Source organism: Annulohypoxylon maeteangense (genome assembly GCF_022496945.1).
Source record: "Annulohypoxylon maeteangense strain CBS 123835 unplaced genomic scaffold GGS22scaffold_7, whole genome shotgun sequence".
Lineage (NCBI taxonomy): Eukaryota > Fungi > Ascomycota > Sordariomycetes > Xylariales > Hypoxylaceae > Annulohypoxylon > Annulohypoxylon maeteangense.
Genome location: NW_025953254.1, coordinates 1,640,847 through 1,661,996, shown reverse-complemented (window position 1 = coordinate 1,661,996; position 21,150 = coordinate 1,640,847). Strand labels below are relative to the sequence as shown.

Genomic DNA, 21,150 nt, shown 5'->3' with positions numbered 1-21,150 from the left:
TATTATTACAAACAGAAACTCTTAGGAAAAGTTCTTTTTGTCTCAGAGAGGTCACGTGAGTAACCAGATTTTGACAATATCTCCAAAGCACAGACAGGATAGCTATTCAGCACAGACCACCTGAAATACCTAATTCCACGTGACAGATACAAGGAGAGAAAAGTGTATCTGACACAATCTACCTTCTCTTTAACCCCTATTATCCTGATGATACCTCTTTCAAATGACATACTACAGAAGCTCTATAAATTTTTAAGAAGAGCACATGACTTGTCTTATGTCAGTTTAAATATTAAATACTATTCTACGCATGTTAGCGAACATGAGTTCCTACTTCTTCAATCCTCTTATAGGTACTTTTGATGCAACCGGTTCGTGTAAGGGCCCCGTGTGGAACAAATGCTTCCTCAAGATGTGTTTTTTTGAATATTAAGTAATAATATAAGTATTTAGAAGTTATGGGGATGTTATTCTTTATTGAAACTATCATAATTATCCCATATAACTTTCTTTCAACTACCCATACAGTATGTCAATCGCCCAAGTCTTGGTGATGTCAAACTTACCTACCTCAATATCACTTAAGTCTATAAAAAAAACTTTATAAGTAAAGCATATCTACAGCCTAACCAGTGGTGCTTCATCTCTGAATGATGATCCCACGTAATGGTGAAGCGTTGCAATCAGATAGGTACTCTGCCTGCCTACAAATAATCTATTAGGGGCATTTTAAAAAGTTGCTTTGACAAGTTCTAACGACCCTAGAAATAGGTTTCTATTTAGTAGTGAGAGCCTTCCAGGTTATTTGCCCATAAAGAGACAATTCATCTTGATATTCAATCAAACCCCCCACAGGTACAAAGTACTAATATCCCCCGCTAGATATACTCTCTACTCTCCAGATACCGGTCGACTTTCAATTCGCTACAAGAGCACAGGTTCACTGGATAGACACGGATTCAATCCGAGAATAAAAGAGGTATAAATAGCTAGGTAGGTTTGGTAACTCCGCCCGAGAATAGGGGTAGGCTATATCTTCAGTAACAACAGCCACTACAGCACAATTATCAACATGATTCCCTAGGCATCCAGGACCTCATCGCGCAAGAAGTAAACGGATATTGCAAGAGCCATAGAGGTACTTCCATTTATCTCAGATGCTTTTCTTATCAAGTTGAAGCCCCAACACTCACGCCTCGCACGAGGCGCCTTTCACGGTGGCAACAAGATGTTATTGAAACATAACCGTACTATCATATAGCTAAGAACAAAAGCATTTGCTACGGAATTGTCGAATAAATGAGCTTCCATAGGTATATAGAAACACGAAGGCTTATCATCAACGCAGGTAGAAGCAAAGCTCCAACGCCGCAATGCCTACAGCGCGAATCCAGCAAGGTGCATTCGAACTAATTCACTACGTACCTACATGACGAGCACATCTTCACCATAAGGATTCAAGTAGGATTGAGGTTGATATTGGGAGTCCCCATGATCTTCGAGATTACTCATCTCATATGAGCATCTTACCTAATTAGATTTTTGCGTAAGACGTAATGTCGATCCAACGCCCGTAGGAATAGCGAACCCTAGCTCATGTAAGAAACTAGCTTAGGGGATTTAATGAGTTCTTGACAGCTGGAACGCTTCTACGGCACGATAGACACCATGTAATGGCCGGAGATTTGAAGTGGCGTGCCTTTCTACCTTACCATTGAGAATAGGTAGCCACTTGGGGCTGTCATAGCCTGTGTCACCCCAATTGTAGCCCGGTTAGATTCGGGTATTTCAGGGGGTTGCCTCCAGACGATGAAGAGTAACCTGGTTAACGATTGATCTTGGGAGTGACAAGGCAGTTCAAGGAATACTTAGACCTGGTTAAAACTGCATGTATCGCCCCTTGCACGATAACGTGCCTGACAAGCGACGAGATAACCTTGCCAATGTGGTGGGACACACATCATGCGAGAGGCTCAACTGCGAATCATGGGAGGTAGAAGCGATAGGTCAATATGGCGGGTGGGCTATCAATACTTAACAAGGCGTAAGTATCCAGCTGTGCATCGCTGCGCCTGATGTGACGAAACCCAGGCAAATAACAGCACCGCCACCAGTATCACTGATGTACGATGTCTGAGCACATTTGGTGGGCAGTAAGAGCTCGAGTCATTGACCTCCCATATCTGTCCCTGAAACTGCATCCCATGATTCATAAACTGCATGATATCAGAGCCTATCAGCGTTTGCTACTTTCCACGGCCATGGTACCGGTCCCGAACGGTCGACTGGTTGGAGCCCTTTTGCTAAAGTAAGGCATGCAGCATGATGACGGCGTTGGGTAGGTAGTACAAGTCGCTAGGCTGTCCATTTGACATTCGAGAAGGATATTAGGGTCGGCACCTGTTAGCCTTGGAGTAGTCTCTCGGGTCTCATCTACGCCAATCATTGATCCCGCGTCTCTGGCGCCGGGAATTTGGGGGGCGGAAGATAGGGTAGATACATAGGTACATCGCTAGTGCCTATGAGGCAATTTCGTCTGAACTCGCCAAATCTTACTTATCTGACGTACTTCTATGCAGTGTTTGCTATACAAAATAGCAAATAGACTGGCAGATAGGATGAATGGATTGAGGATTGTTAGAGTTGTCATCCTTGTATATACAAAGGTTGCACTTATTAGCATTTAATCGAACCCGGTCCAGGGCGCTGGGAGAGAACTGCATTTCAACTTAAATTAGTGGAGAAATGTCGATTGTCGGTGATCCGGTACAGCGCGCCGAAAGATCAATAATAAATAGTGGGTTATAATTACAGTGGCCCCCCATTTTCCCTCTTATTTTTATGACCTATCAATTTTCATTAGCGAGCCTACCTGTTCTGCCTGGTCGCCAGTATTTAAAATATTTCTTTGTGGTGTGAATAGGTCAAACCTGAAGAAAGAAAGTATGATGTATGAAACAGAATTATGAGTGGTACCGAATTAGAAAGGTTCGAATTCCCAAAGTTCCCAAATTTGACATGGTTGATGTTCCTTGGAGCTAGTTGTATGCACAACAATCATGGATGCACACCAACTCGGGGAAACTAAAGTACACATGGAGTCGGTTCCGATTTTGGAAGGTACCTAACCTAGTGAAGCCATTTACGAGATATGCTATAGACAAGTTTGATCTCAAAACCATCGATTCATTAGACGTACCGAGGCAAGACGGGAGTATTCTTGCTACCGTCGTCGACGTAACATTTGCGCAATACTACTAAACGTTGCGTACGCAGCTTAGAAAGACGTTAGAAAGGGTTATTGCCAAGTCTTAGGATCGTTTCAAGGATTTTAAGTTTTAAGATAAGAGCTGCAAGTCAAACCTGTTTTTGATGGTTTCGTGTTATTCTCGAAAAGTCAAATTAAAGCAATGAAAGCTTTTATCCCCCTTCTTTCAACTTCATACGTATTCGAGTTGAGTTTACACATGTCTCATTATGACACGAATGACGAGTTAGAGCTTGGATGCTGATCACGCCAGATAAGGCTTCAGGTTCATATGCGCGTATGTAGTATTCATACGATATCGTGCCTTCGGACCGGTACTAAACCTTGTGACAACCCTTCCACGCCCGGGTATTTTGGTATTTTGGGTCAGGCGAACATACAGTGCGATTTTCCCGGATGCAAGTCGACCTTTCCCCAGGACCCCGCTTAGAGGGCTAGAATAGATTTCAACTTGGCGCGTCGAGATGTTGGAACTTTGGATATTACATACCTACGTGCTATAGTTAGGCAGTTTCAAAGAATAATAGCTAAATATTAGTTACCGGCGTTTGTAATTTGCGGGATGAAGAGACAAAGGATGAAATCAAAGCCTATCATGGGCACTTTTGTTCAAGCGCATCTTACTCCACCTAGCAGGAATCATTTCTCGGATAACTTCGGAAAGCTCACTTTGAAGCTGTTGGTGGTTCTACAGTACTAAGGTAGGTTTGCTTTCAGCTCTAAACGTGGCAAAGCTGCGACTGGGCATTCTCGGTACATCGCGTCATAACCCCTCGTTTCCTACTTCTTTCTATTCAGCTTCTACGCAGCAGTAAAGCGTCGAGCGCCTATCTGTGAATTAGCTAGCTGCATCTTATATTCTCACTGAAAGTGGAAGTTCGAAACGATCGCTGGCGGTTATTGCTTCGCGCTAAATTAGTGAGTCAGAATATAGCCTGGAGTGCTACAAGTCAGTTGATACACTACATATACTAAGCCATTTACTGCGTAGTCAGCTCGGATTATAGGAGTCGGAAATGAACAACCACGATTATACCGTGTATTGCGCCAAGTAGATTATCGTGCCATGTAGAAAGCTGTTGGTGGAGGAAACATCAACGGGTGTAAGTATTTTGAAAAAGAAACTCTTAAGATCTACTCGAAAAATGAAATACCGAAACATTAAAGTTATCGCCGCTCGGTTGTGGCTTCGGATTTGTCAAGTGCCGATAGAGACAAGACAAAGTTTCTCCCTTCGCTGCTTTGTTACAATTTTTTACAAGAATACATTCAACTGCAGGCTCCACAATGGTTCCGGCAGGACGGGTAGGGGCGCCACTTCTGGAACAATCCTACAGTTCCTATTGGCCAGAATTGGCTCAAAAGTTCCAAAGTTTAAAGGATCGCAGTAACTGCTGTACCTACCACGCAATACTGTACCTACATAGTACATTCTCCCCGCTGGTACCCGTGCATGTAGTTAATTGGTTCCAAGTTCCAAGGTTCGTGTCGCGATCTGAGAGAATCCACTTCTCTTTTTTCCATTTTTCTCACAGTGTAACCTTGGAAACATCACTTGGGATTGTCGTGCAGCATAATACCAGCATACCTGAGCCACCCCCCGGTCAGGGAACCAATGTGGATGAACATTGAGCTGCCTAAAGTGGAATAGGCAGATTTACTTGGTACCGGACAAGTGGGATTTTGGTCTTCTGGCGTCCGGCGTCTAGCGCTCCAACGACTTGAACGGCTAGACGACTCTCTTTATCCCAGATCCTCGTTGCCTCGACCCTTACACTCAAAGGCAGCAAGGGTGTGAAGAATGTCAAGGGTGTTCAAGGGTGTCGAAGGGTGTCAAGGACTCGAGGGTGAACCGCGATACCGATGGCCGTCCCGACCGTCCCAACTTGGGATTGGCTTCGGTTGACTCCCTCATCCCCTCCCCAATTAAAACTAACCGATCTGACTGTCTGATTGCTGTGCCTCTCGCGCCTGAAGTTCAGGTACATGGTCACAGGAGCCGGGCAAGCGGTTGACAGAGGTCACTCGATGTAGTTCGCACGTGTATCAATCAAACGGCACCGAATTAAGGAAGATTTTCAGTTCTACAATGTACTTGAGGCCCAAGGGTGTGGTTCGTTTCGTTACCAGTTCGAGAGCTTCTTAACGCCTTCGCCACCGCTCCATTACTATTTCGATGCTACATACTATGGTACATACATATGTACTTTTAGCGATTTCTTCTGGGGTCCCTGTTACCAACTTGATCCCCATATTCATTCCAGTTCCCCCCGGGTACCGCCTCCATTCTTTTTTATTTTATTTTACCAATTACCCATTTTCCAAAGCTTCGTTTGCTATTGCGCTCCTTCGTTTAATATTGACATTCGTTGTCGGAAAATAAAAAGCAAAAAAAGAAAGGAAACCGATAAAAAGTAGGGGTTCGGCCACGAGCAGGACACGCCGTGGCGTTTTACCTGGGTCTTACATTAGCGTGGGAACCGGCTCTCTGGTAAATCAAGCTTCGTCGCATCCGTCCTGCGTCGCTTTGGTAGCACCAACTAAATCCCACCAACTCGTCGTTGGAACTTTGTCCTTCTTTTATCTACCTACCCGCCCGTCTCCTCGCCTCGGATTTGGTCCAACATGTTCGACAACTTCGCCTTCAACCAGAAGGCCGACTCTGACACGACTTCAGACGACGACAACTCACCACCTTCTCCGAAAAGTAAATCTTCCGAACAACCATCTCCAACGATGGCCACGCTTGCTACTCCGATAGGTGCCTTATTCAACCAAGATGGCGATCGCATAGATTGTCTTGTTCGAAAAATGAGCCAACAAACCTTTGTGCGCGACTCTCGATCTACATTGTCATTTGGGCTTCGAAACTGCGAGGCGGATTCCAATTTGTCAGCGGACCGAATGTCAGCAGAAATACAGATAGAAGCGACCTCAAAATTTTCCGTGACCGAGACGCCAACAGAAGCCGATCCCAACCAACCAATCGTTCCCGCAATCGATAGTCACACAGCACAATTGCAGCAGCAAACATACTACGGGACTCTGGAGAACCATGCTGGGCATCTCGTTGCCAGTGAAAGCTCTAATCTAATAGTCCCCGACGGTGGGATACCTTGGCGACAACCCGAAATGCGTCCTAATAACGGCACTTCCAATCCTCGCACATTAGATCTGTTGACGACTATGGTTGAGAACGGAGTGCAGTGCAACGTGCATGCCTCAAGACCTACGAGCCCTATGCCATCGCCCTACCCGCTCTCTTCTAATTTAATACCACCTTCTTCCGAACCCATTCAATTCAAGAAACCGGACTACAACATTAATCCACGATTAATGCACGATAGCAATATGGAATTAGAGGTTGACCTGAACTTCTGTAATGGAAACGACGACGACGATACATATTTTAGTGGTCCCCCGGCTTTAAGAGACGCTAGCACTCCAGCTGGCATCAGGAAATTCGGATATCTTAAGTACAGATCATCCTACGAGGCAGCTGCGAAATGTAAGAATATGAGGAAGAATACACCAAGGATGCGCAAGAGACCGAAGGTCACACGACCATCGGCATCAGCGGCATCTACTAGTGCGGCCAGTTCGACGACCCTTTGATTTTGAAGAACATTTGTTTTATGTATAGCTTGCTTAGATTTGTTGCATATACCCCACGGCAGGAAGCAGGCGTTACAAGGTGGGCAGAAGGACATATCATGTCAGTTACGGGAAATGCATTACATCGGGCTCATCGGCGAATGAGCAGGTCATGTCAGGCATTTATGGGAGTTGGAAGCATTTGATTTGGCATCGTGGAACAAGTTGCATAAGTCATTCAAGGCTTGTGTATAGCAGGGAGCGAAATTTTGTGGCTGATTTGATTGGTAGACGGGATTGTGATGTTGGAGATTCTAGGAGATCGTTACATCTCGCCTCCACAGGAACTTCGTCACGTGTGTAAAATGGCGGACGATTTATATGTTTACGATACAGAAGTGTACATGATTAACCCAGAGGGGAGGTACGCTTCATAGCTACCTAGTACCCAGTAAATAGTTCTAATTAAGCACCTTTTTCAATAGGGGACTTGGGTCTCGAGTCTGGCTCCGCGCATGTATTAATCTCATGTATCGATCAAGTCACTACCGGGAAGACAAAGGCGTTCTAGTACTTTACGCATTGTTTTCGGAAAACAACTTGTCCAACGTCTCTGCGCTTTGTTTGGAGAATATCTTCTCAAGCTACGTAAGACATGACAAAGGCGACATGTATGATGGCTACCAACTTAATGTATACGTAAGTAACTTATTCATATCACACTCATGGGACGAGTGATGAGGCATTGATGTGTGAGTACGAAATATTGAAAGGTTTGATTGATATTCGCAGGAGCCGAGGAGAGTTGTTGACATCTTATATGCAGGAACAGAGACGGATCTCAGATTCCATCTATCAAAGTATCGTGGTCGATTAATTGTGTTAATGACGTGCTTTTTTTAGCCATCGGCATTCTCCGAACCACATTTAAGATGAGTTACGATGAGGGTTTTACATCGTGAGTGATGCCATCTTTGGCGCCACGTTCTCCCCTGAGATGAGTTCACATTCCAAAGATTCTTTGTCACCCACTTTGCCCCACATCTACCCAAGAATCGATGGACTTGGGATTCATTATAACTATTCATCGATCAACAACGGCCATGGTTACGTCCTTTGATAGCTCTCTTTGTCGCTTTTCAAGGAGGGATGGTTAACATGGCACCTGGGAGATAGCTAATGGGAATACTGCGCGGTTCGCTGAGGGGTTAGAGAGATGCGCAAGATGGCTCCCATCTTTAAAGACCCCTCCCCCGGTGGAATGGGTTACTCGAAACTTAGATGCTCTTGATGCCTCACACACATTCCTCCGTACAATTTACTGAATGGTTCATTCGTTTCTGATGTTGAGGATGATCAACCTTTAGCCTCATCAGCCTTATCGTGGCGTATATTATTTGCATACCTTCTGTTGCCGTGACAGCTTTTTCATGTTTTGTTGACTTACTTATCTCGAGATACAAGGGCGCCAGTTGACCTGTTAGGTCCTTTCGTTTGGAAACCTTTTCTAACCTTTTCTAAGCTCCGAAGAGAAAAGAGAAGACAGCTCAACCAACCCAACGAAAACCATCACACAAGCTTAGAACTGCTCCCTCCCAATTCGAAGCCATGGCCTTTACGGCTGTCCACTATCCGACTGACAAAGACCAGGGACACATCCCTTATTGGCCCGAAAATGAGGAGCTGGGGGTGGCAAGCGAGAATTTCTTTGACCAATTCGTCACCTTTGATGGCTCAGATCCCGCGGCTGCGGCACTGAGCTGCGGCCTCGAGGACCCCCCAAGTCCATCTGCCCTGCTCGATTCCTTCAATGATAACTTTACCAACTCATCTGCTAGCGAGCAGGGCACGCAATCTGGGCAGGCCCAAAGCGAATCGTCAGCCACGTCTGTTTCGCTGGATACACCTTTGGCATCTTGCTTGGAAGTCGAGCCTCTGGAACATTGCAAGTCTGTTCCTGCGGAGCTCACCAATCCTCTGCTGGCAGATCCTGTACTGAGCGGCGGTTCTATTTCGGACTCGGAACTGCTCCGCTTGGAAGGCATTTCTTTGAAGTCGCCAAAGCCAAGCGTCACAGCGCCGTCAAGCCCCCCTTTCGCTACCGGCTCTCCTAGCCCGCGCAAGCATAATCGGGTTCTTAATTCCATCTATGCTACATTTCGTCGAGCAACACATCGTTCGAAATCCCGGAAACCTGTGGATACGAATGCGGAGACGATGCCAGATATGTTTAAAGATGAAGAGCATGTATCCTACGACCTACCAGCCAATCTTGATTTAAACGACTTTGGAGATATCAAGCTAGAAGATATACCTGGCCCAGTTGACAGCCACGGTTTACCTATCTCGCCGCCTCTCACGGGAAGGATCCCTCCCGACCAAAACCCCAACGACGTCTTAAATTTCGTAAGCGGCCATTTCGACGACCCATTTTGCGATGGCCTGTTAGCACCACCCGCCACCATTCACCCATCAGGGAAGAGCCACGACGCCAACATAAACACACCTCTCGACACTCCATCTCTATCCGACGACGCCTTCTACCACGGAATGGGCATCCTAGATACCAACGGATCCTCCTTCCGCCCGCAACCCAAACTCCGAAGCACAAGCTCGGCAGAGTGGCCAATGGAAGGGATCCTAAGCAACGACGCCAACCCCAACGCCACAATCTGGCCCTCCAATTCTCCCCAAAACGCCCCTTACATCCCCGATACCGGAAACGCACTAGCAAGCCCGGGATGGTGGGACCCCCCAAACAACCACCCCCACCATCCCCACTCCCGCCCAATGGACCTCCCTCTCCACAACGGTCTCCCCTACGACTACCCCCCCAACCCCGACCTCGCCGGCCTCATGATCCACATGCCCCAGCCGCGCCCCCCTCAATCCGCCGTCCTCACCCCCGGCCCCGCAAACGACCCTTACTACAACGGCGGCACCCCGCGCCACCACCGCCGGCACTACAGCGAACAGCGGCGACCGCGCCCGCGCGCTCCTTCCTCAGGCGCTAGACACTACGCCAACGGTGGGGGCGGTGCGGGGATCCACACGCCGCTAACGTCGCCGCGGAAAGTGTCTGCGGGCGCGGGCGCGGGAGCGGGGTGCTATACCCTGCGCGAAGAACCGCCTAGTCCGACGCCCACGGGCCGACACCGGTCCGCGTCCGGCGGGTCTCTCGCGGTGCGGAAACGGCGGTCCTGGCGCGGAAGGCAGAACCTCGGTTCCGAGCCACGAACGCCTTCCGGGCGGTCCGTTTCGTCGTCTTGTCGGCCGCCAATCGGGTTTGATGGGCACGGGGCGGTTCCGACGAGGAGGGTTAGTATGGGGAATATGCGCGGAGACGGCGGAGGGGGAGGGGGGTCGTTGTCGATTGAGTTCTGTAATTACACGCCGAGTGATAAGAAGGTGCTTATGAATGGGGTGGCGCCGAGCGGGTCGAGTAAGACGAAGGCGAGGAGGGAGAGGGAGGCGCAGGAACATAAGAGGAAGATGAGTGAGGCTTATATGCAGGCGATTCGTGCGGCGGGCGGGGATGTGGAGAAGTTGAGGCAGGGGGGGTTTTTTGGGGGTGGGGAGTAGGGTGTTGGTTGGCGCTGGGTTCAGAGAAAGTTGGTGATAGGTAATTAAAAGGATGGGAGGTCTGGCCAGGCTGGATCCTGATGGTGGACTTGGGATCGTGTCGGTGTGTATCTACTCGGGTTCATCGCGACGTGGAGCAAGTGTATGACGGGCGGACGGCGCACGGATACGGATGGCTTCTACTTCTTGGCTGGTCGACTTGATCATGGTGTACTAATACTGGCCGTGTATTTGTAGTGTACTACCTAGGTATGGATGCGTGCGTGCATGCGCGTGACCTGCTTCCTCCTGGGATTAATTGCTGCGTAGGATAAGCGGCGAATGGAGGCGTGAAATGCTCAGGGGGTATCTGTATGGGTGGTACGGAGAAGGAAGAGTCACTTTTGGCTATGAATTACGCTCAATTAATCTATCTGGCTATTACAAAAGTTCTAGAGCGGGTGGTCAGTAAGACGAAATGATAATCCAAAAGCATGTTATATTAGAATTGATGTTGAAATGACTTGATTGAGTTTGCTTGAAGGATGTTGCTGAACCGGAATGAAGGTATCGCGAACAGCCTTAGAAGTCATCGGGTACCTACCTAGGTAGGTAGGTAGGCGCCTACGTGGTAGATATGTAACCGTAACTTGTAATTGTAATCAAATGAGCTAGATTAAGACGCCTATCCTCTGAGCGTGAGCATGATCTAATTTCCTACTAACTACTAGTTAAGGATCATGACGTTGTGGAATCCGTATGACAGTCAACATAATATTAAACCGTCATAAATGGACTTAAGGCAACCCACATCCCGTTACGACAATTCGATTGTCGCTGGTGGCTTGCTTGTCGTGTTGTAGAACACACAACTCACTCCCTCAACCTCATTCACGATCCTGGTAGATACGTTCATGAGGAAATCCATGTCGAATTTGTAGGCCTCAGCACTCATGAAGTCCTTAGTCTGAACTGCACGCAGCAAGCAGAGATATCCTTCGTATCGTTTATCGCCCTTTAAATTGATTAGTATTTTGTGGCCGATGACTTCTAAATAGAGATGATAGTTAGGTAGTAGGTTATGAGGCGGCTTACCATGACTCCCACTGCTTTGTTCGTGTCGATACCGGCATAGGCTTGGCTGATCTCGTTATAGAGTCCGGCTTCCTTAATCATGCTAATGAAGATCTTTGGGAGAGGTTAGCGCTAATACTTTTCAATCCAGAATAGAATAAGTGAGGTCAAGCTCACATGATCAGCCTTTCTCGCTATCTCTACACGTTCTGGAGTTACTTCTCCGAGAATTCGGATGGCGATTCCGGGTCCGGGGAATGGCTATTGAAACCATGTTAGCAGAGCTATATAGATATTTTGGTGTGCACTCTTAGTTTAGTTTTCGAGTTACACCAAGAATGGCTTACATGTCTCATAACGAGCTCTTCGTTGACACCCAATTCGCGTCCAAGCGCTCTAACTTCACTGTACAATTAACATTAGTATTGTAGTGGGGTTCGCTTACATTTAGGCTTGATTTAGGGGCTTACTCCTTGAACAACTCTCTGAAGGGCTAAAACGTATTAGCGTATGTATTATGCAACCGTCCTACTTTCTTACCTCAATTAACTTGAGACCTTGTCCATCCATCATTCGCTGCGGCAATCCGCCGACATTATGATGTGTCTAATTGATGTCAATTCAACCGTTTATAGTAAATGTTAAAAAGTGCATAGATTATACCTTAATAGTTGCAGAAGGGCCCTTGAAAGAAATGGACTCGATAACGTCCTAAAAGAAAGTTAGTTGATAGGTCACCTAACAAGGGTTGGGATATCCCTACAGGGTATAAAGTGCCCTGAAGAAACCACTGCACTTTGCCGGCATTAGGCGTGTTTTCAGCGGCCTTCTCAATCTTGATGGCTTCTTCCTCAAAGATATCGATGAACGTGTTGCCGATGATTTTTCTCTTCTGCTCAGGATCTAATACACCCTTGAGTTTCGAAAGGAATATTTGCGAGGCATCGATAACGGTCAAATTGATTCCTAGATGCTCTCCAAGTGCTTCCTTTACTTGTTTGCATTCGTCTAGGCGCATCACGCCGTTGTCAACTAGTACAGCATGGAATCTGTCACCAATTGCCAATTTCACTGTAATGGTGGCGTTCGTTAGCAACACATTTTAGGCCTGAATCTTAAAAGTGGAGAATCCAGTTTCTTTCATTCATGCAGGAAAAGGGATGAAGGCGCAACTGACTTAATTTTGCGGCAACTGTTGAATCGACTCCACCTGAGACAGCTCCAATCACTTGACCATTTCCTACGAGTTTACGGATCCGTATAACTTCCTTCTCGAGGAAGTCTGTCATGGTCCAGTTTTGCTTGACGGCACAAATGCCGACAGCGAAGTTCTTGAGAAGCTCGGTACCACGAGGAGTATGAGTAACTTCGGGATGGAACTGTATTCCGAAGATTGGCTTCGTCTCGTGGGCGATGCTGGCATAAGGCGAGTTTTGGGTTGTGGCAATGGTGTGAAATCCGGTTGGCAATTGACTCAGCTTGTCGCCATGGCTCATCCAGCTATCCATTGCGTTAGTGAATCTGTTAGTCATGTCGAATTGAATACACTTACACTCGCATACTGCCGTTGTCAGATAGGCCTTCATAAAGTCTATCAGCATGGCCGCCGTTCAGCAGCGGCGTAAGATCCTAAAATATTGCGAATGTTAATAACCATAATTTCATACTAACTAAGAAGGTCGATGAATTAATACCGCCTGTCCATATTCTCGCTTTGTGCCTGCAACGACATTGTCCTTGCTCAGATTCCATGCTATCTCTTGGAGGCCATAGCATATGCCCAGGATGGGAACACCGAGCTCAATGAAGGCCGGGTCAACGTGGGGCGCATCGTTATCATAAACTGAAAACGGGCCACCAGACAGAATGATTCCCTTGGGTGTCCAGCTGATCTCTGACAATTTTGTAGTGCACCTGTATAATGGATTAATAAAATGAATCATATATATTTAGAAGATCTTTAAAATTGAGACTTACGGAAGCATCTCGCTGTAGATGTTTAATTCTCGCAGCCGTCTCGTGATGAGATGCGTGAACTGAGAACCGAAGTCCAGTACGAGAATAGTGTCGTAGGCATTGTGGGGGGCCTCGATCTGCTCGATTGAAGCCGACATCTTAAATGAGTATTCTGTATGTCGAACGATGTAAAGAAGCAGCCCGAAGATGTTGTCCCTTACGTTCTACGTTTGATGATTTATGGCGACCCCAAGGGCAAGTGAATGTTTGTTATCGGAGCCGTTTGAGGAAAAAAATATCATCGAGGGGTTCCATCAGAATTTCTTATCATAGAATCTTATCAGTCCTAAAACGGTTTAGCGAGGGGTAACTTTTTCTAAACCTTGATGGCTCACTGGGCACTGACTCAATTGATTTTGCTTACGTAAATCCTTAAAATACTTAGGTACCTGATAGGTACCGAAGTACTTTCAGGGGTAAAAGGGGTGACGTGAAAGGGGCCAAGATATTATTTAAATCTATTCAGTATCTAATCGAAATATCTCTTTCTAAAATGATTACATAAAACTCGTATCATAAAGATTACACTCGATGATTATAACTCTGTCGTCCCTAGGCCAGAACAGCGACCCATCTCCCGTCAGCACACAAGTGGCTACGCTATTCTGTCCAATCCAGTCTCGTGGGATGAAGTAAAACCTGTGACATGTTTCACTGAGACTGATATCTATTGTGGCATCGATGTCATAGCTGCAAAGCCAGAAGTGACGGTCCAGGAATATTAATTTTGATCCGTTGATAATGCCTAGAGGCACGTGGATTTGGGAGGATATTTCTTTTGGAATCCGAGAGACGTCTAAAAACTGAGGTTGATACGTGCCATTGATATCTTTTGGCAAATTGGTGATTGGAATAATCATCGAGTCATTTCCGAGTCCGCTCTTGCGAGTGACGTTGTCAGTAGTATGGAGGAGAACGTTGCTTCCGTCTTCGCTAAGGATGGCTTTGTTAACCACTCTTCTAATTTCGTTGTCCCCAGAGAGACATAAATCCCAGTTGACGGTCTCAATTTCTGAGGATTTATTTACCCCCATTCTAAGTTTCGAGTTGTCATGAATCTCACGATATGGCGCTGAGTATAAACCCTTAATATCTGTCCATGAATAGGCAGACACATTTAATGCTCCATATGATAAGATGATGTCTTGTTGAATAGGGTGGCATAGCCACTTGCATTTGTCATGCTTCTGAATGAGGTTGGAACTGGTTTGTAGGGAACCATCTTCGGTGGAGTAGATGAGACATTCTTCTCCTCTCAGAATGAAAAGTCTTTGACCATTATGATTGAGAATTATCTCCTCGATGTTATGGCCGTCCAGCCTAATAATTGGTGTGGGTAGTGATGATACGGCAAAATTATTTATATTGTGCCCATTCAGTGCTTTGACTTGGACACCGCCGGCCAGATCTGCAACCGCTACACGTTTTCCATCACTACTCCAATTGATGTGCGCTACAGGGAGGAAGTTACGAAAACGTGCCAATTCAATTCCATCTTTATTTCCTTTCTGAAATAAGGTTACAGTTCCATCGTCGTAGCCTACACAATACAACGTGCCGTCCGGGGCCAGGGCAAATGCAGTTACGACTTCAATTCGACTTATAAATTCCTTCGAGAGTCCAGATAGCGCTGTTGATGTATGGTCGCTGCCATTGTCGCTTAGATATTCTGTGGACTCTAGAAATTCAGCGAGATTGTTTGGTTCCCAGGCATTGATGGAACCATCGCGTAGATCATAGAATCGCCGACTATCGGGGCTGAAAGATATGTCAGTTACCAAGTTATCTGATAAAAGCCGATAGATGACGTTCAAGTTCGCGAAATCCCAGATGCGCACTGAGCCGTCGCTGGTACTAGTTGCGAAGAGCTTCCCATTAGGACTTGCCGCGATCTCATCCGCAGTCCAACATGTTTTGGCCTCGATGTTTTCATCAGTCATAGGGTGCCATTTAAAGACAGTCCCATCCTTGTAGATCCCAATAACGTGATTTGTAACCGGATTCCAGGTCAATCGGTCAACTGCGAACCAGTTTGAAGATGGTTTGCGTAAGTCCTTTACTCTTTTGCACTTATTGATGCAATGTCCATCATGGAGTCTCCATACAAAAAGCGGGGCTCCCCTATATGATACAGCGACGTGTGTTTTGTCTTTGTTGAATCCAAGACACATAGGTGAGTTGACTATTGCTCCCTCATTCCGTGATATGTCTTTCAAGAGACTTGGGTTTAATATTTGCCATCCTTCTTTGAAATTGTTGCATTGGATATGCCTAATAATATTGTCGTCGCCTCCGAGTAACAATTTCCGATCATTTTCGGCAAAGGCTATAGTGAGTGCCTTGGTGTATGGAGGGTTTTCCGTCGATGCGAGCAAATCTCCCGAAGGAATAGCCCACATCTTAGTGCTCTTCATTCCGTAAGTTGATAACCTAGTCCCGTTTGCATTCAAAGCCATGGCTGTAACCGGCTCCCCATGCGAAATAGACGCAACCTCGGAGAAGCTTGACGAATCCCACATACGTGTAACTCCAACAGAATCGAGTACTGCCATATGTGTCCCAACGCAGGTGATTTTCCAGGCTTGGACCTCTTCGGGCAGGACAATTCGACAGATATGGTCATTCCATTCCGCATCCACATCCCCAATAATCTTGATTTTTGCCGAGCGTGAAAACTGCTGATGCATCATAGACTTTGAGGGACACAATGATGGGATGATATCGTATAAGGCCCTGGGCTTTATAATAATAGTTTGAGAAAATTTACCGGCGAGTTTATTTAAATCGACAACCCAATTGTCAAGAAGATTGAGATCTGAAAGCCGGTACTGTATGGGATCCACGGAACCGATTTGCTTTTTTATATTATGGGAGAAAGCTGTTATGACTTTTGATGCTCTGATTAGAACTTCTGGCCGCCGAATAAGTACTAGTGCATGGATCCAGGTTAATAGAGAATCACTGCGGAAGAATTTTACGAGCAGGTCAAGACATTTGGAACTCGTGGAGTTACTTTGGTCAAGATGAAATGACCAGTTGACCACCGAGTAAAATACGAAAGGCTCACTAGAGTGAAGAGCGTATTCACCTTGCGTTAATCTCCACCGAAGGTTTGGGTCTTCTAGGATTGTAAGAGTATTTATGAAAAGTTTCTCGTGAGTTTGCTGCGCATTGATCAAAAATTCTTTCGAGGAGTTCATGAAGTAATCGCGTACAGTATGATGTAATGTACTGACTTCGTTTTCTTCAACTCGTAGAAACTGCCCGCAGGTATCTTCGATAGTTCTTTTCAGATCAAGAAACCCTCGAAACTCCGGTTGCAGTGCTTGAGATAACTCTACCAGACTTAGCGGGCGCTGCGCACAAGTACACCACTCAAGAATGGTTCTTATAAGTCGGTTTTCCGATCTTTTCGTTGAACGGACGAGACTATCCTCCATTCTTTCATAAAGTCGAGTCATATCGCCAGGGATCTCTTCGAGGACATCTCGGATATTCTCTTCCGTGTGACATCCAAGAATCTCATCTACCACGAGCCTCGTGTAGAGAAAATTGCCTTGGACACGCTCTAAGATAGTTTGGGTGAGCTGCTCACGAAATACTAGACTGCCGCGCATGTATCTAAGTTCTCGTTCAACTAAAAGCTTCATATCACTATAATTATGATTGCCGCTTGTATTTTCTAATCGAAAGACAGGCACTGTTTCCGAAAGCCTATCCATATGAACTGATATCGAATCTATATTGCGGCTGACGATTAACACTCGAAGAGGTAATTTCGCTTTATACAGGCTCGCTAGGCATTCTAAGAGAGATTGTGGAGAGTCGGATTCATCTAGTGCGTCAATCACCCAGTAGATTGGTTCCGGGCGCTCTATATCGAACAGTACATTCTCGAATATATTCCGCCAAATCAACAAGGGGTCTCCGGAGTCCAAGCCTAAGCTTTCTGCTGAAGATCCGTCCAACCCCATTTTAAATTGAGGGATATCCTTTGTTAGCTGTAGTGCAAGGGACTGTAAGGCCCCCGCGACTGAACGCTTATTTCGATCCGAGTATTTGAACAGAAATGATTGGCATGTAAGCCCCGAGTTTCGTAGATGGTTGATTAAAAAAGCGGAAAGGACCGACTTCCCAGTGCCAGGAGGAGCATTAAGCCAGAGTAAACGGTGTTCTGATGATGGCTCAAGCCAAGAAATTGTTTCTGGTTCGTTGAGAAACCACATGCATGTATCGGGAATCCGGATACGACTTAACGTATTATAGTCATCTTCAGTCGTCGGGGAGTTGCGGAAAAGCTCCTGGAAATTTGTTTTAGCCTCGTAGGCCTGCGGATCGGCATTCTGCGTTTCTAGTCGGCTGAATTGTTTTGCTAGTGATTTGATAGCATTTCTTACGCTGATGTAGTTAGAGTCCATAGGGCTTGAATATTTACAGACATCATGATGATCTGCCTGTAGGGGTCTTGAGATTTCAGCTGGATAACCTAACACAGATGATTCTTTCTCTAGTACCATGATCTTCTTGGGTCCTATGGATGTTGCTAGGGTTTCGTAGAAGGACCATATGGAGAGCCTTGGTGCAAAATGACGGAACTGTTCGTTGAGTTCTTCGATGGCCGGAGAACTCTTGTTCAAGTCTGAGATGAAGTTTTTCGATGACTGAAAGGAAGCGGCTAGCACTGAGTTGAGAATCTTCGCTAGATTGGTGCCACGATGGGGAGTCGACAAGAACATGATAGCAGATATGGGTTCGATCATATTCTTGTAGTTTTCATCGTGAAGGCCTAGCAGACACGCCTTCTTGACGACCAAGCCACCCATGCTATGAACGACGAAAATGATAGGATTTGTTCCAATATTTAGGTCAGATCCATGCTCATCTACTGAAAATCGCATCTCAAACAATAGCTCTTTGGCAAAATCGGTGATACTAGCGATGCTTTTTGTTGCGCCATGCCAAGCCGCATTGTAACCGAACGTCAAGATACGAGCATTACCAATATCAGGTTCGAACGGTAGCCATAACTTTGGCCAAAATAAAGACGGGTCATGGTTCTGAGACCAAGTCCTTTGACTATGGCCCCCTAATCCATGAACGAAGATGATGTCAAGGCAGGCAGAGTCTGGCTGGTGAATTACGTGGAGACCTAGACCCGAGGGTAAAGGTGAGGTGTTACTGCGATTGGAACTAGAGCCAATAGTGAATGAGGTGCTTAATAGTCCCCTTATCCTGCTGATAGATTCTGAGTTGGACTCAATGGAGTCTGAGGTTGTCTTCTTTCTTGGACGAAAATTCTTCAACTTTGCAGCACGTCAGCCCACAACGCGAAAGGAGTAAGAGTAGACGAATAAAGACACTCACCATAATTTAGATAAACTCGAGATTGCCGGTTCCTTTGATAAGTTTGAAACCTAGGAACGATCATCAACGCCATTCGGAATTGAAGGCTTGTGACAGATCAGTTCTCAGTAGAATTCCCCTCACAGCCACCAAATTGCGCCTGTGGGTTATGGTTACATCGGCCTGGCTGCCTGACCACACAGGAACCTTGCTTGCGGCGCATCACCATACAGTGCCTACACAGTACAGTGGCTATGTTCCAGGTAGACAGAGCTGACATCTAGAGGCCATGAGTATCTCTTTTGTAGGTACCTAGGAATATAGGGGATTTTCAGGTTGATGATAACGTCCTCTCGAAACTTCCATACGGAACAACGATCCTCTCTGCCAGGCTTTTAAGCTCATCTATTTGGACGGTAGGGGCACGGCTACATGTCAAACTGCTGGACGGCATGGCCGTACGCTGATCGAAGGCGAGTTCAATGCAATGTCGGAACTCCATAAGTGGGCTCCGGACTTTGTCCCTAAGCCACACCTAGGATTTAGAGTCTTACTTCTTTCTATCCAAGTACGTCGATTTGAGTGAGAAAATGACGAATCCGAATCAATTATGTTCGAAGCTAGCCCGACTTCATCGTGAGAGCCAATCCCCAAATGGCCAATTTGGCTTCCATATCACAACTTGTCAAGGGCGCGTTCCCCAAAGGGTTTCTTAGGAGAAGAGCTCGACATGATTTTTCGTTAGACTTTTCGTGAATGCTGTTGAGCTAGACTTTAGCTTTAATGGCTACCTAACTATTGGGAGGAGGTCAAACAATTGGAAGAGACTGGTCTCTGTCGTCATCCCTCAATTACTAGACGCACTTGTGCAAGATAACAGAACGATCAAGCCTGGTTTGATTCATACCGGTCTTTGGGAAGATAACTATGGCACTGCGTCCCAAAATGGCAATATTATAATATCATTTACTCTCTGTTAACCATCTTGAATAAGGTAAAGCCGTACGTTAACTGTAAGTCATCTTAGTATCCGAATACCGAGCTACCGCATAACTTACCCACAAACCGCCAGTGCTTACTCAGATATACACTATCTTGTTGATAAATATTCCCTGACGAATGACCTCCGAAGTTAGACCAAGCCCAGATGGCACAGTTATCATCTGAGAGAAACCACACATTGGATTGAAATTCATTCGATTCAAATTGGTTGAGTATTCATACCTACTTGGAAGATAGCATCAATCTGAACAACCACAAGATAAGAGATCCATAACTGATTCCATTTGCCTAACCTAATGTGAAAGAAGAGGTCCCGTTACTTGTAGCCGATCCGCTAGTATATCCTTCCGTGGCGAGAATCACTGAAGAGCAGCATGAGCAAGACTTTTATTTGAAGAGAAATTGGGGACTCCTTACTATAGTCATGACCTCCTAGTCTCATACCAAGTTTTGCCCATTCTTCAAAATGCTTTCCTGTAGTAATCGTCCCTCCAACTCTCTGATCGGTGCGAACAGACCAGTATTGTTGAAAGGTTGCCGTGCCAACGATAGAGGGTTTATTGACGCGAGTGCTCGTGAAAACAGTGTATGTTCCCTCATCAAATGTGAAGTTACCCTTCTCAGTCCATGGCTCATTGGGCAGTAAATCGCCTATCATGGCATATTAGTACATAAAATCAAAGTATTCGTAGATTTTTCAATACCATGCGCATCTACAATGTAGTATTCGATGAGTGGGTTTCTTGTCCAGCCATATACGGACAAGTAACCGGGACCCTTGGTATCGTAGGTTCCTTCATATTTTACAGCTCTGGTTGATACTGTCAGCTTATTACGGCCGAACCGTGGCCTTCTGGGTGGTACCGACCTGTTGCCGCCTGGGCTCCACCCCTTTCCACATACGAAGCCGCTTGCGCCACCAGTAGTTTGCCATGTTACACTATACGTGCTACCAGCGCCATTGTTGCATCGATAAGTCCCACCGCCTTCGGACCAAGAGGACCAAAAGTAACCCCCTTGTCGAGCTTGGATTGCATTGCTGTTCTCACCGTGCAAGTGATCACCTAGCTGGGGAAGCGATCCAGAGGGTGCCGAGAAGACTCCTGGGATCAGGGCAACAGCCGCAAGAATGAAAGAGGATAACATTTTTACGAATTCGATATCATTAACGATCTTGCCCTCTTCACTCCTGGATACCTACGATCATCTGCTGCTTATATACTTCTCCATAATTTTCTCTTCCGGGGTTCTATGTTTCTGGAGGCAATCATGTTTAGCCTGAAAACCTCGTG

At 46.1% G+C, this 21,150-nt stretch overlaps 4 protein-coding genes across 4 annotated transcripts; 2 read left to right on the top strand and 2 right to left on the bottom strand.

Annotated features, from left to right (window-relative positions):
* Positions 1–5,521: 5,521 nt before the first annotated feature.
* On the top strand, positions 5,522–7,352 carry GGS22DRAFT_162320 (uncharacterized protein). Its single transcript, XM_047961210.1, has one exon. It carries the CDS (start codon positions 5,894–5,896, stop codon positions 6,881–6,883), a length of 990 nt encoding a protein of 329 aa, XP_047819762.1. The 5' UTR covers positions 5,522–5,893; the 3' UTR covers positions 6,884–7,352.
* A 683-nt stretch (positions 7,353–8,035) lies between these two features.
* Positions 8,036–10,444, top strand: GGS22DRAFT_200044 (uncharacterized protein; the record flags this gene model as incomplete). The annotated part of the gene is made up of 1 exon (XM_047966382.1): positions 8,036–10,444. Exon 1 carries the CDS (start codon positions 8,471–8,473, stop codon positions 10,442–10,444), a length of 1,974 nt encoding a protein of 657 aa, XP_047819761.1. The 5' UTR covers positions 8,036–8,470.
* Positions 10,445–10,915: 471 nt separating this feature from the next.
* Positions 10,916–13,727, bottom strand: GGS22DRAFT_162314 (GMP synthase). Its single transcript, XM_047961209.1, has 12 exons — positions 13,475–13,727; positions 13,192–13,411; positions 13,050–13,126; positions 12,675–12,997; positions 12,261–12,568; positions 12,161–12,208; positions 12,038–12,103; positions 11,968–11,990; positions 11,845–11,902; positions 11,675–11,758; positions 11,519–11,611; positions 10,916–11,438 (listed from the first exon to the last, which is right to left on the bottom strand). The coding sequence occupies exons 1-12, from the start codon at positions 13,609–13,611 to the stop codon at positions 11,241–11,243; spliced, it is 1,635 nt and encodes a 544-aa protein (XP_047819760.1). The 5' UTR covers positions 13,612–13,727; the 3' UTR covers positions 10,916–11,240.
* A 283-nt stretch (positions 13,728–14,010) lies between these two features.
* Positions 14,011–21,004, bottom strand: GGS22DRAFT_188214 (uncharacterized protein; the record flags this gene model as incomplete). Its single annotated transcript, XM_047964701.1, has 4 exons — positions 14,011–18,816; positions 20,373–20,509; positions 20,563–20,669; positions 20,727–21,004. 4 exons carry the CDS (start codon positions 21,002–21,004, stop codon positions 14,011–14,013), a joined length of 5,328 nt encoding a protein of 1,775 aa, XP_047819759.1.
* Between the last annotated feature and the right edge of the window lie 146 nt (positions 21,005–21,150).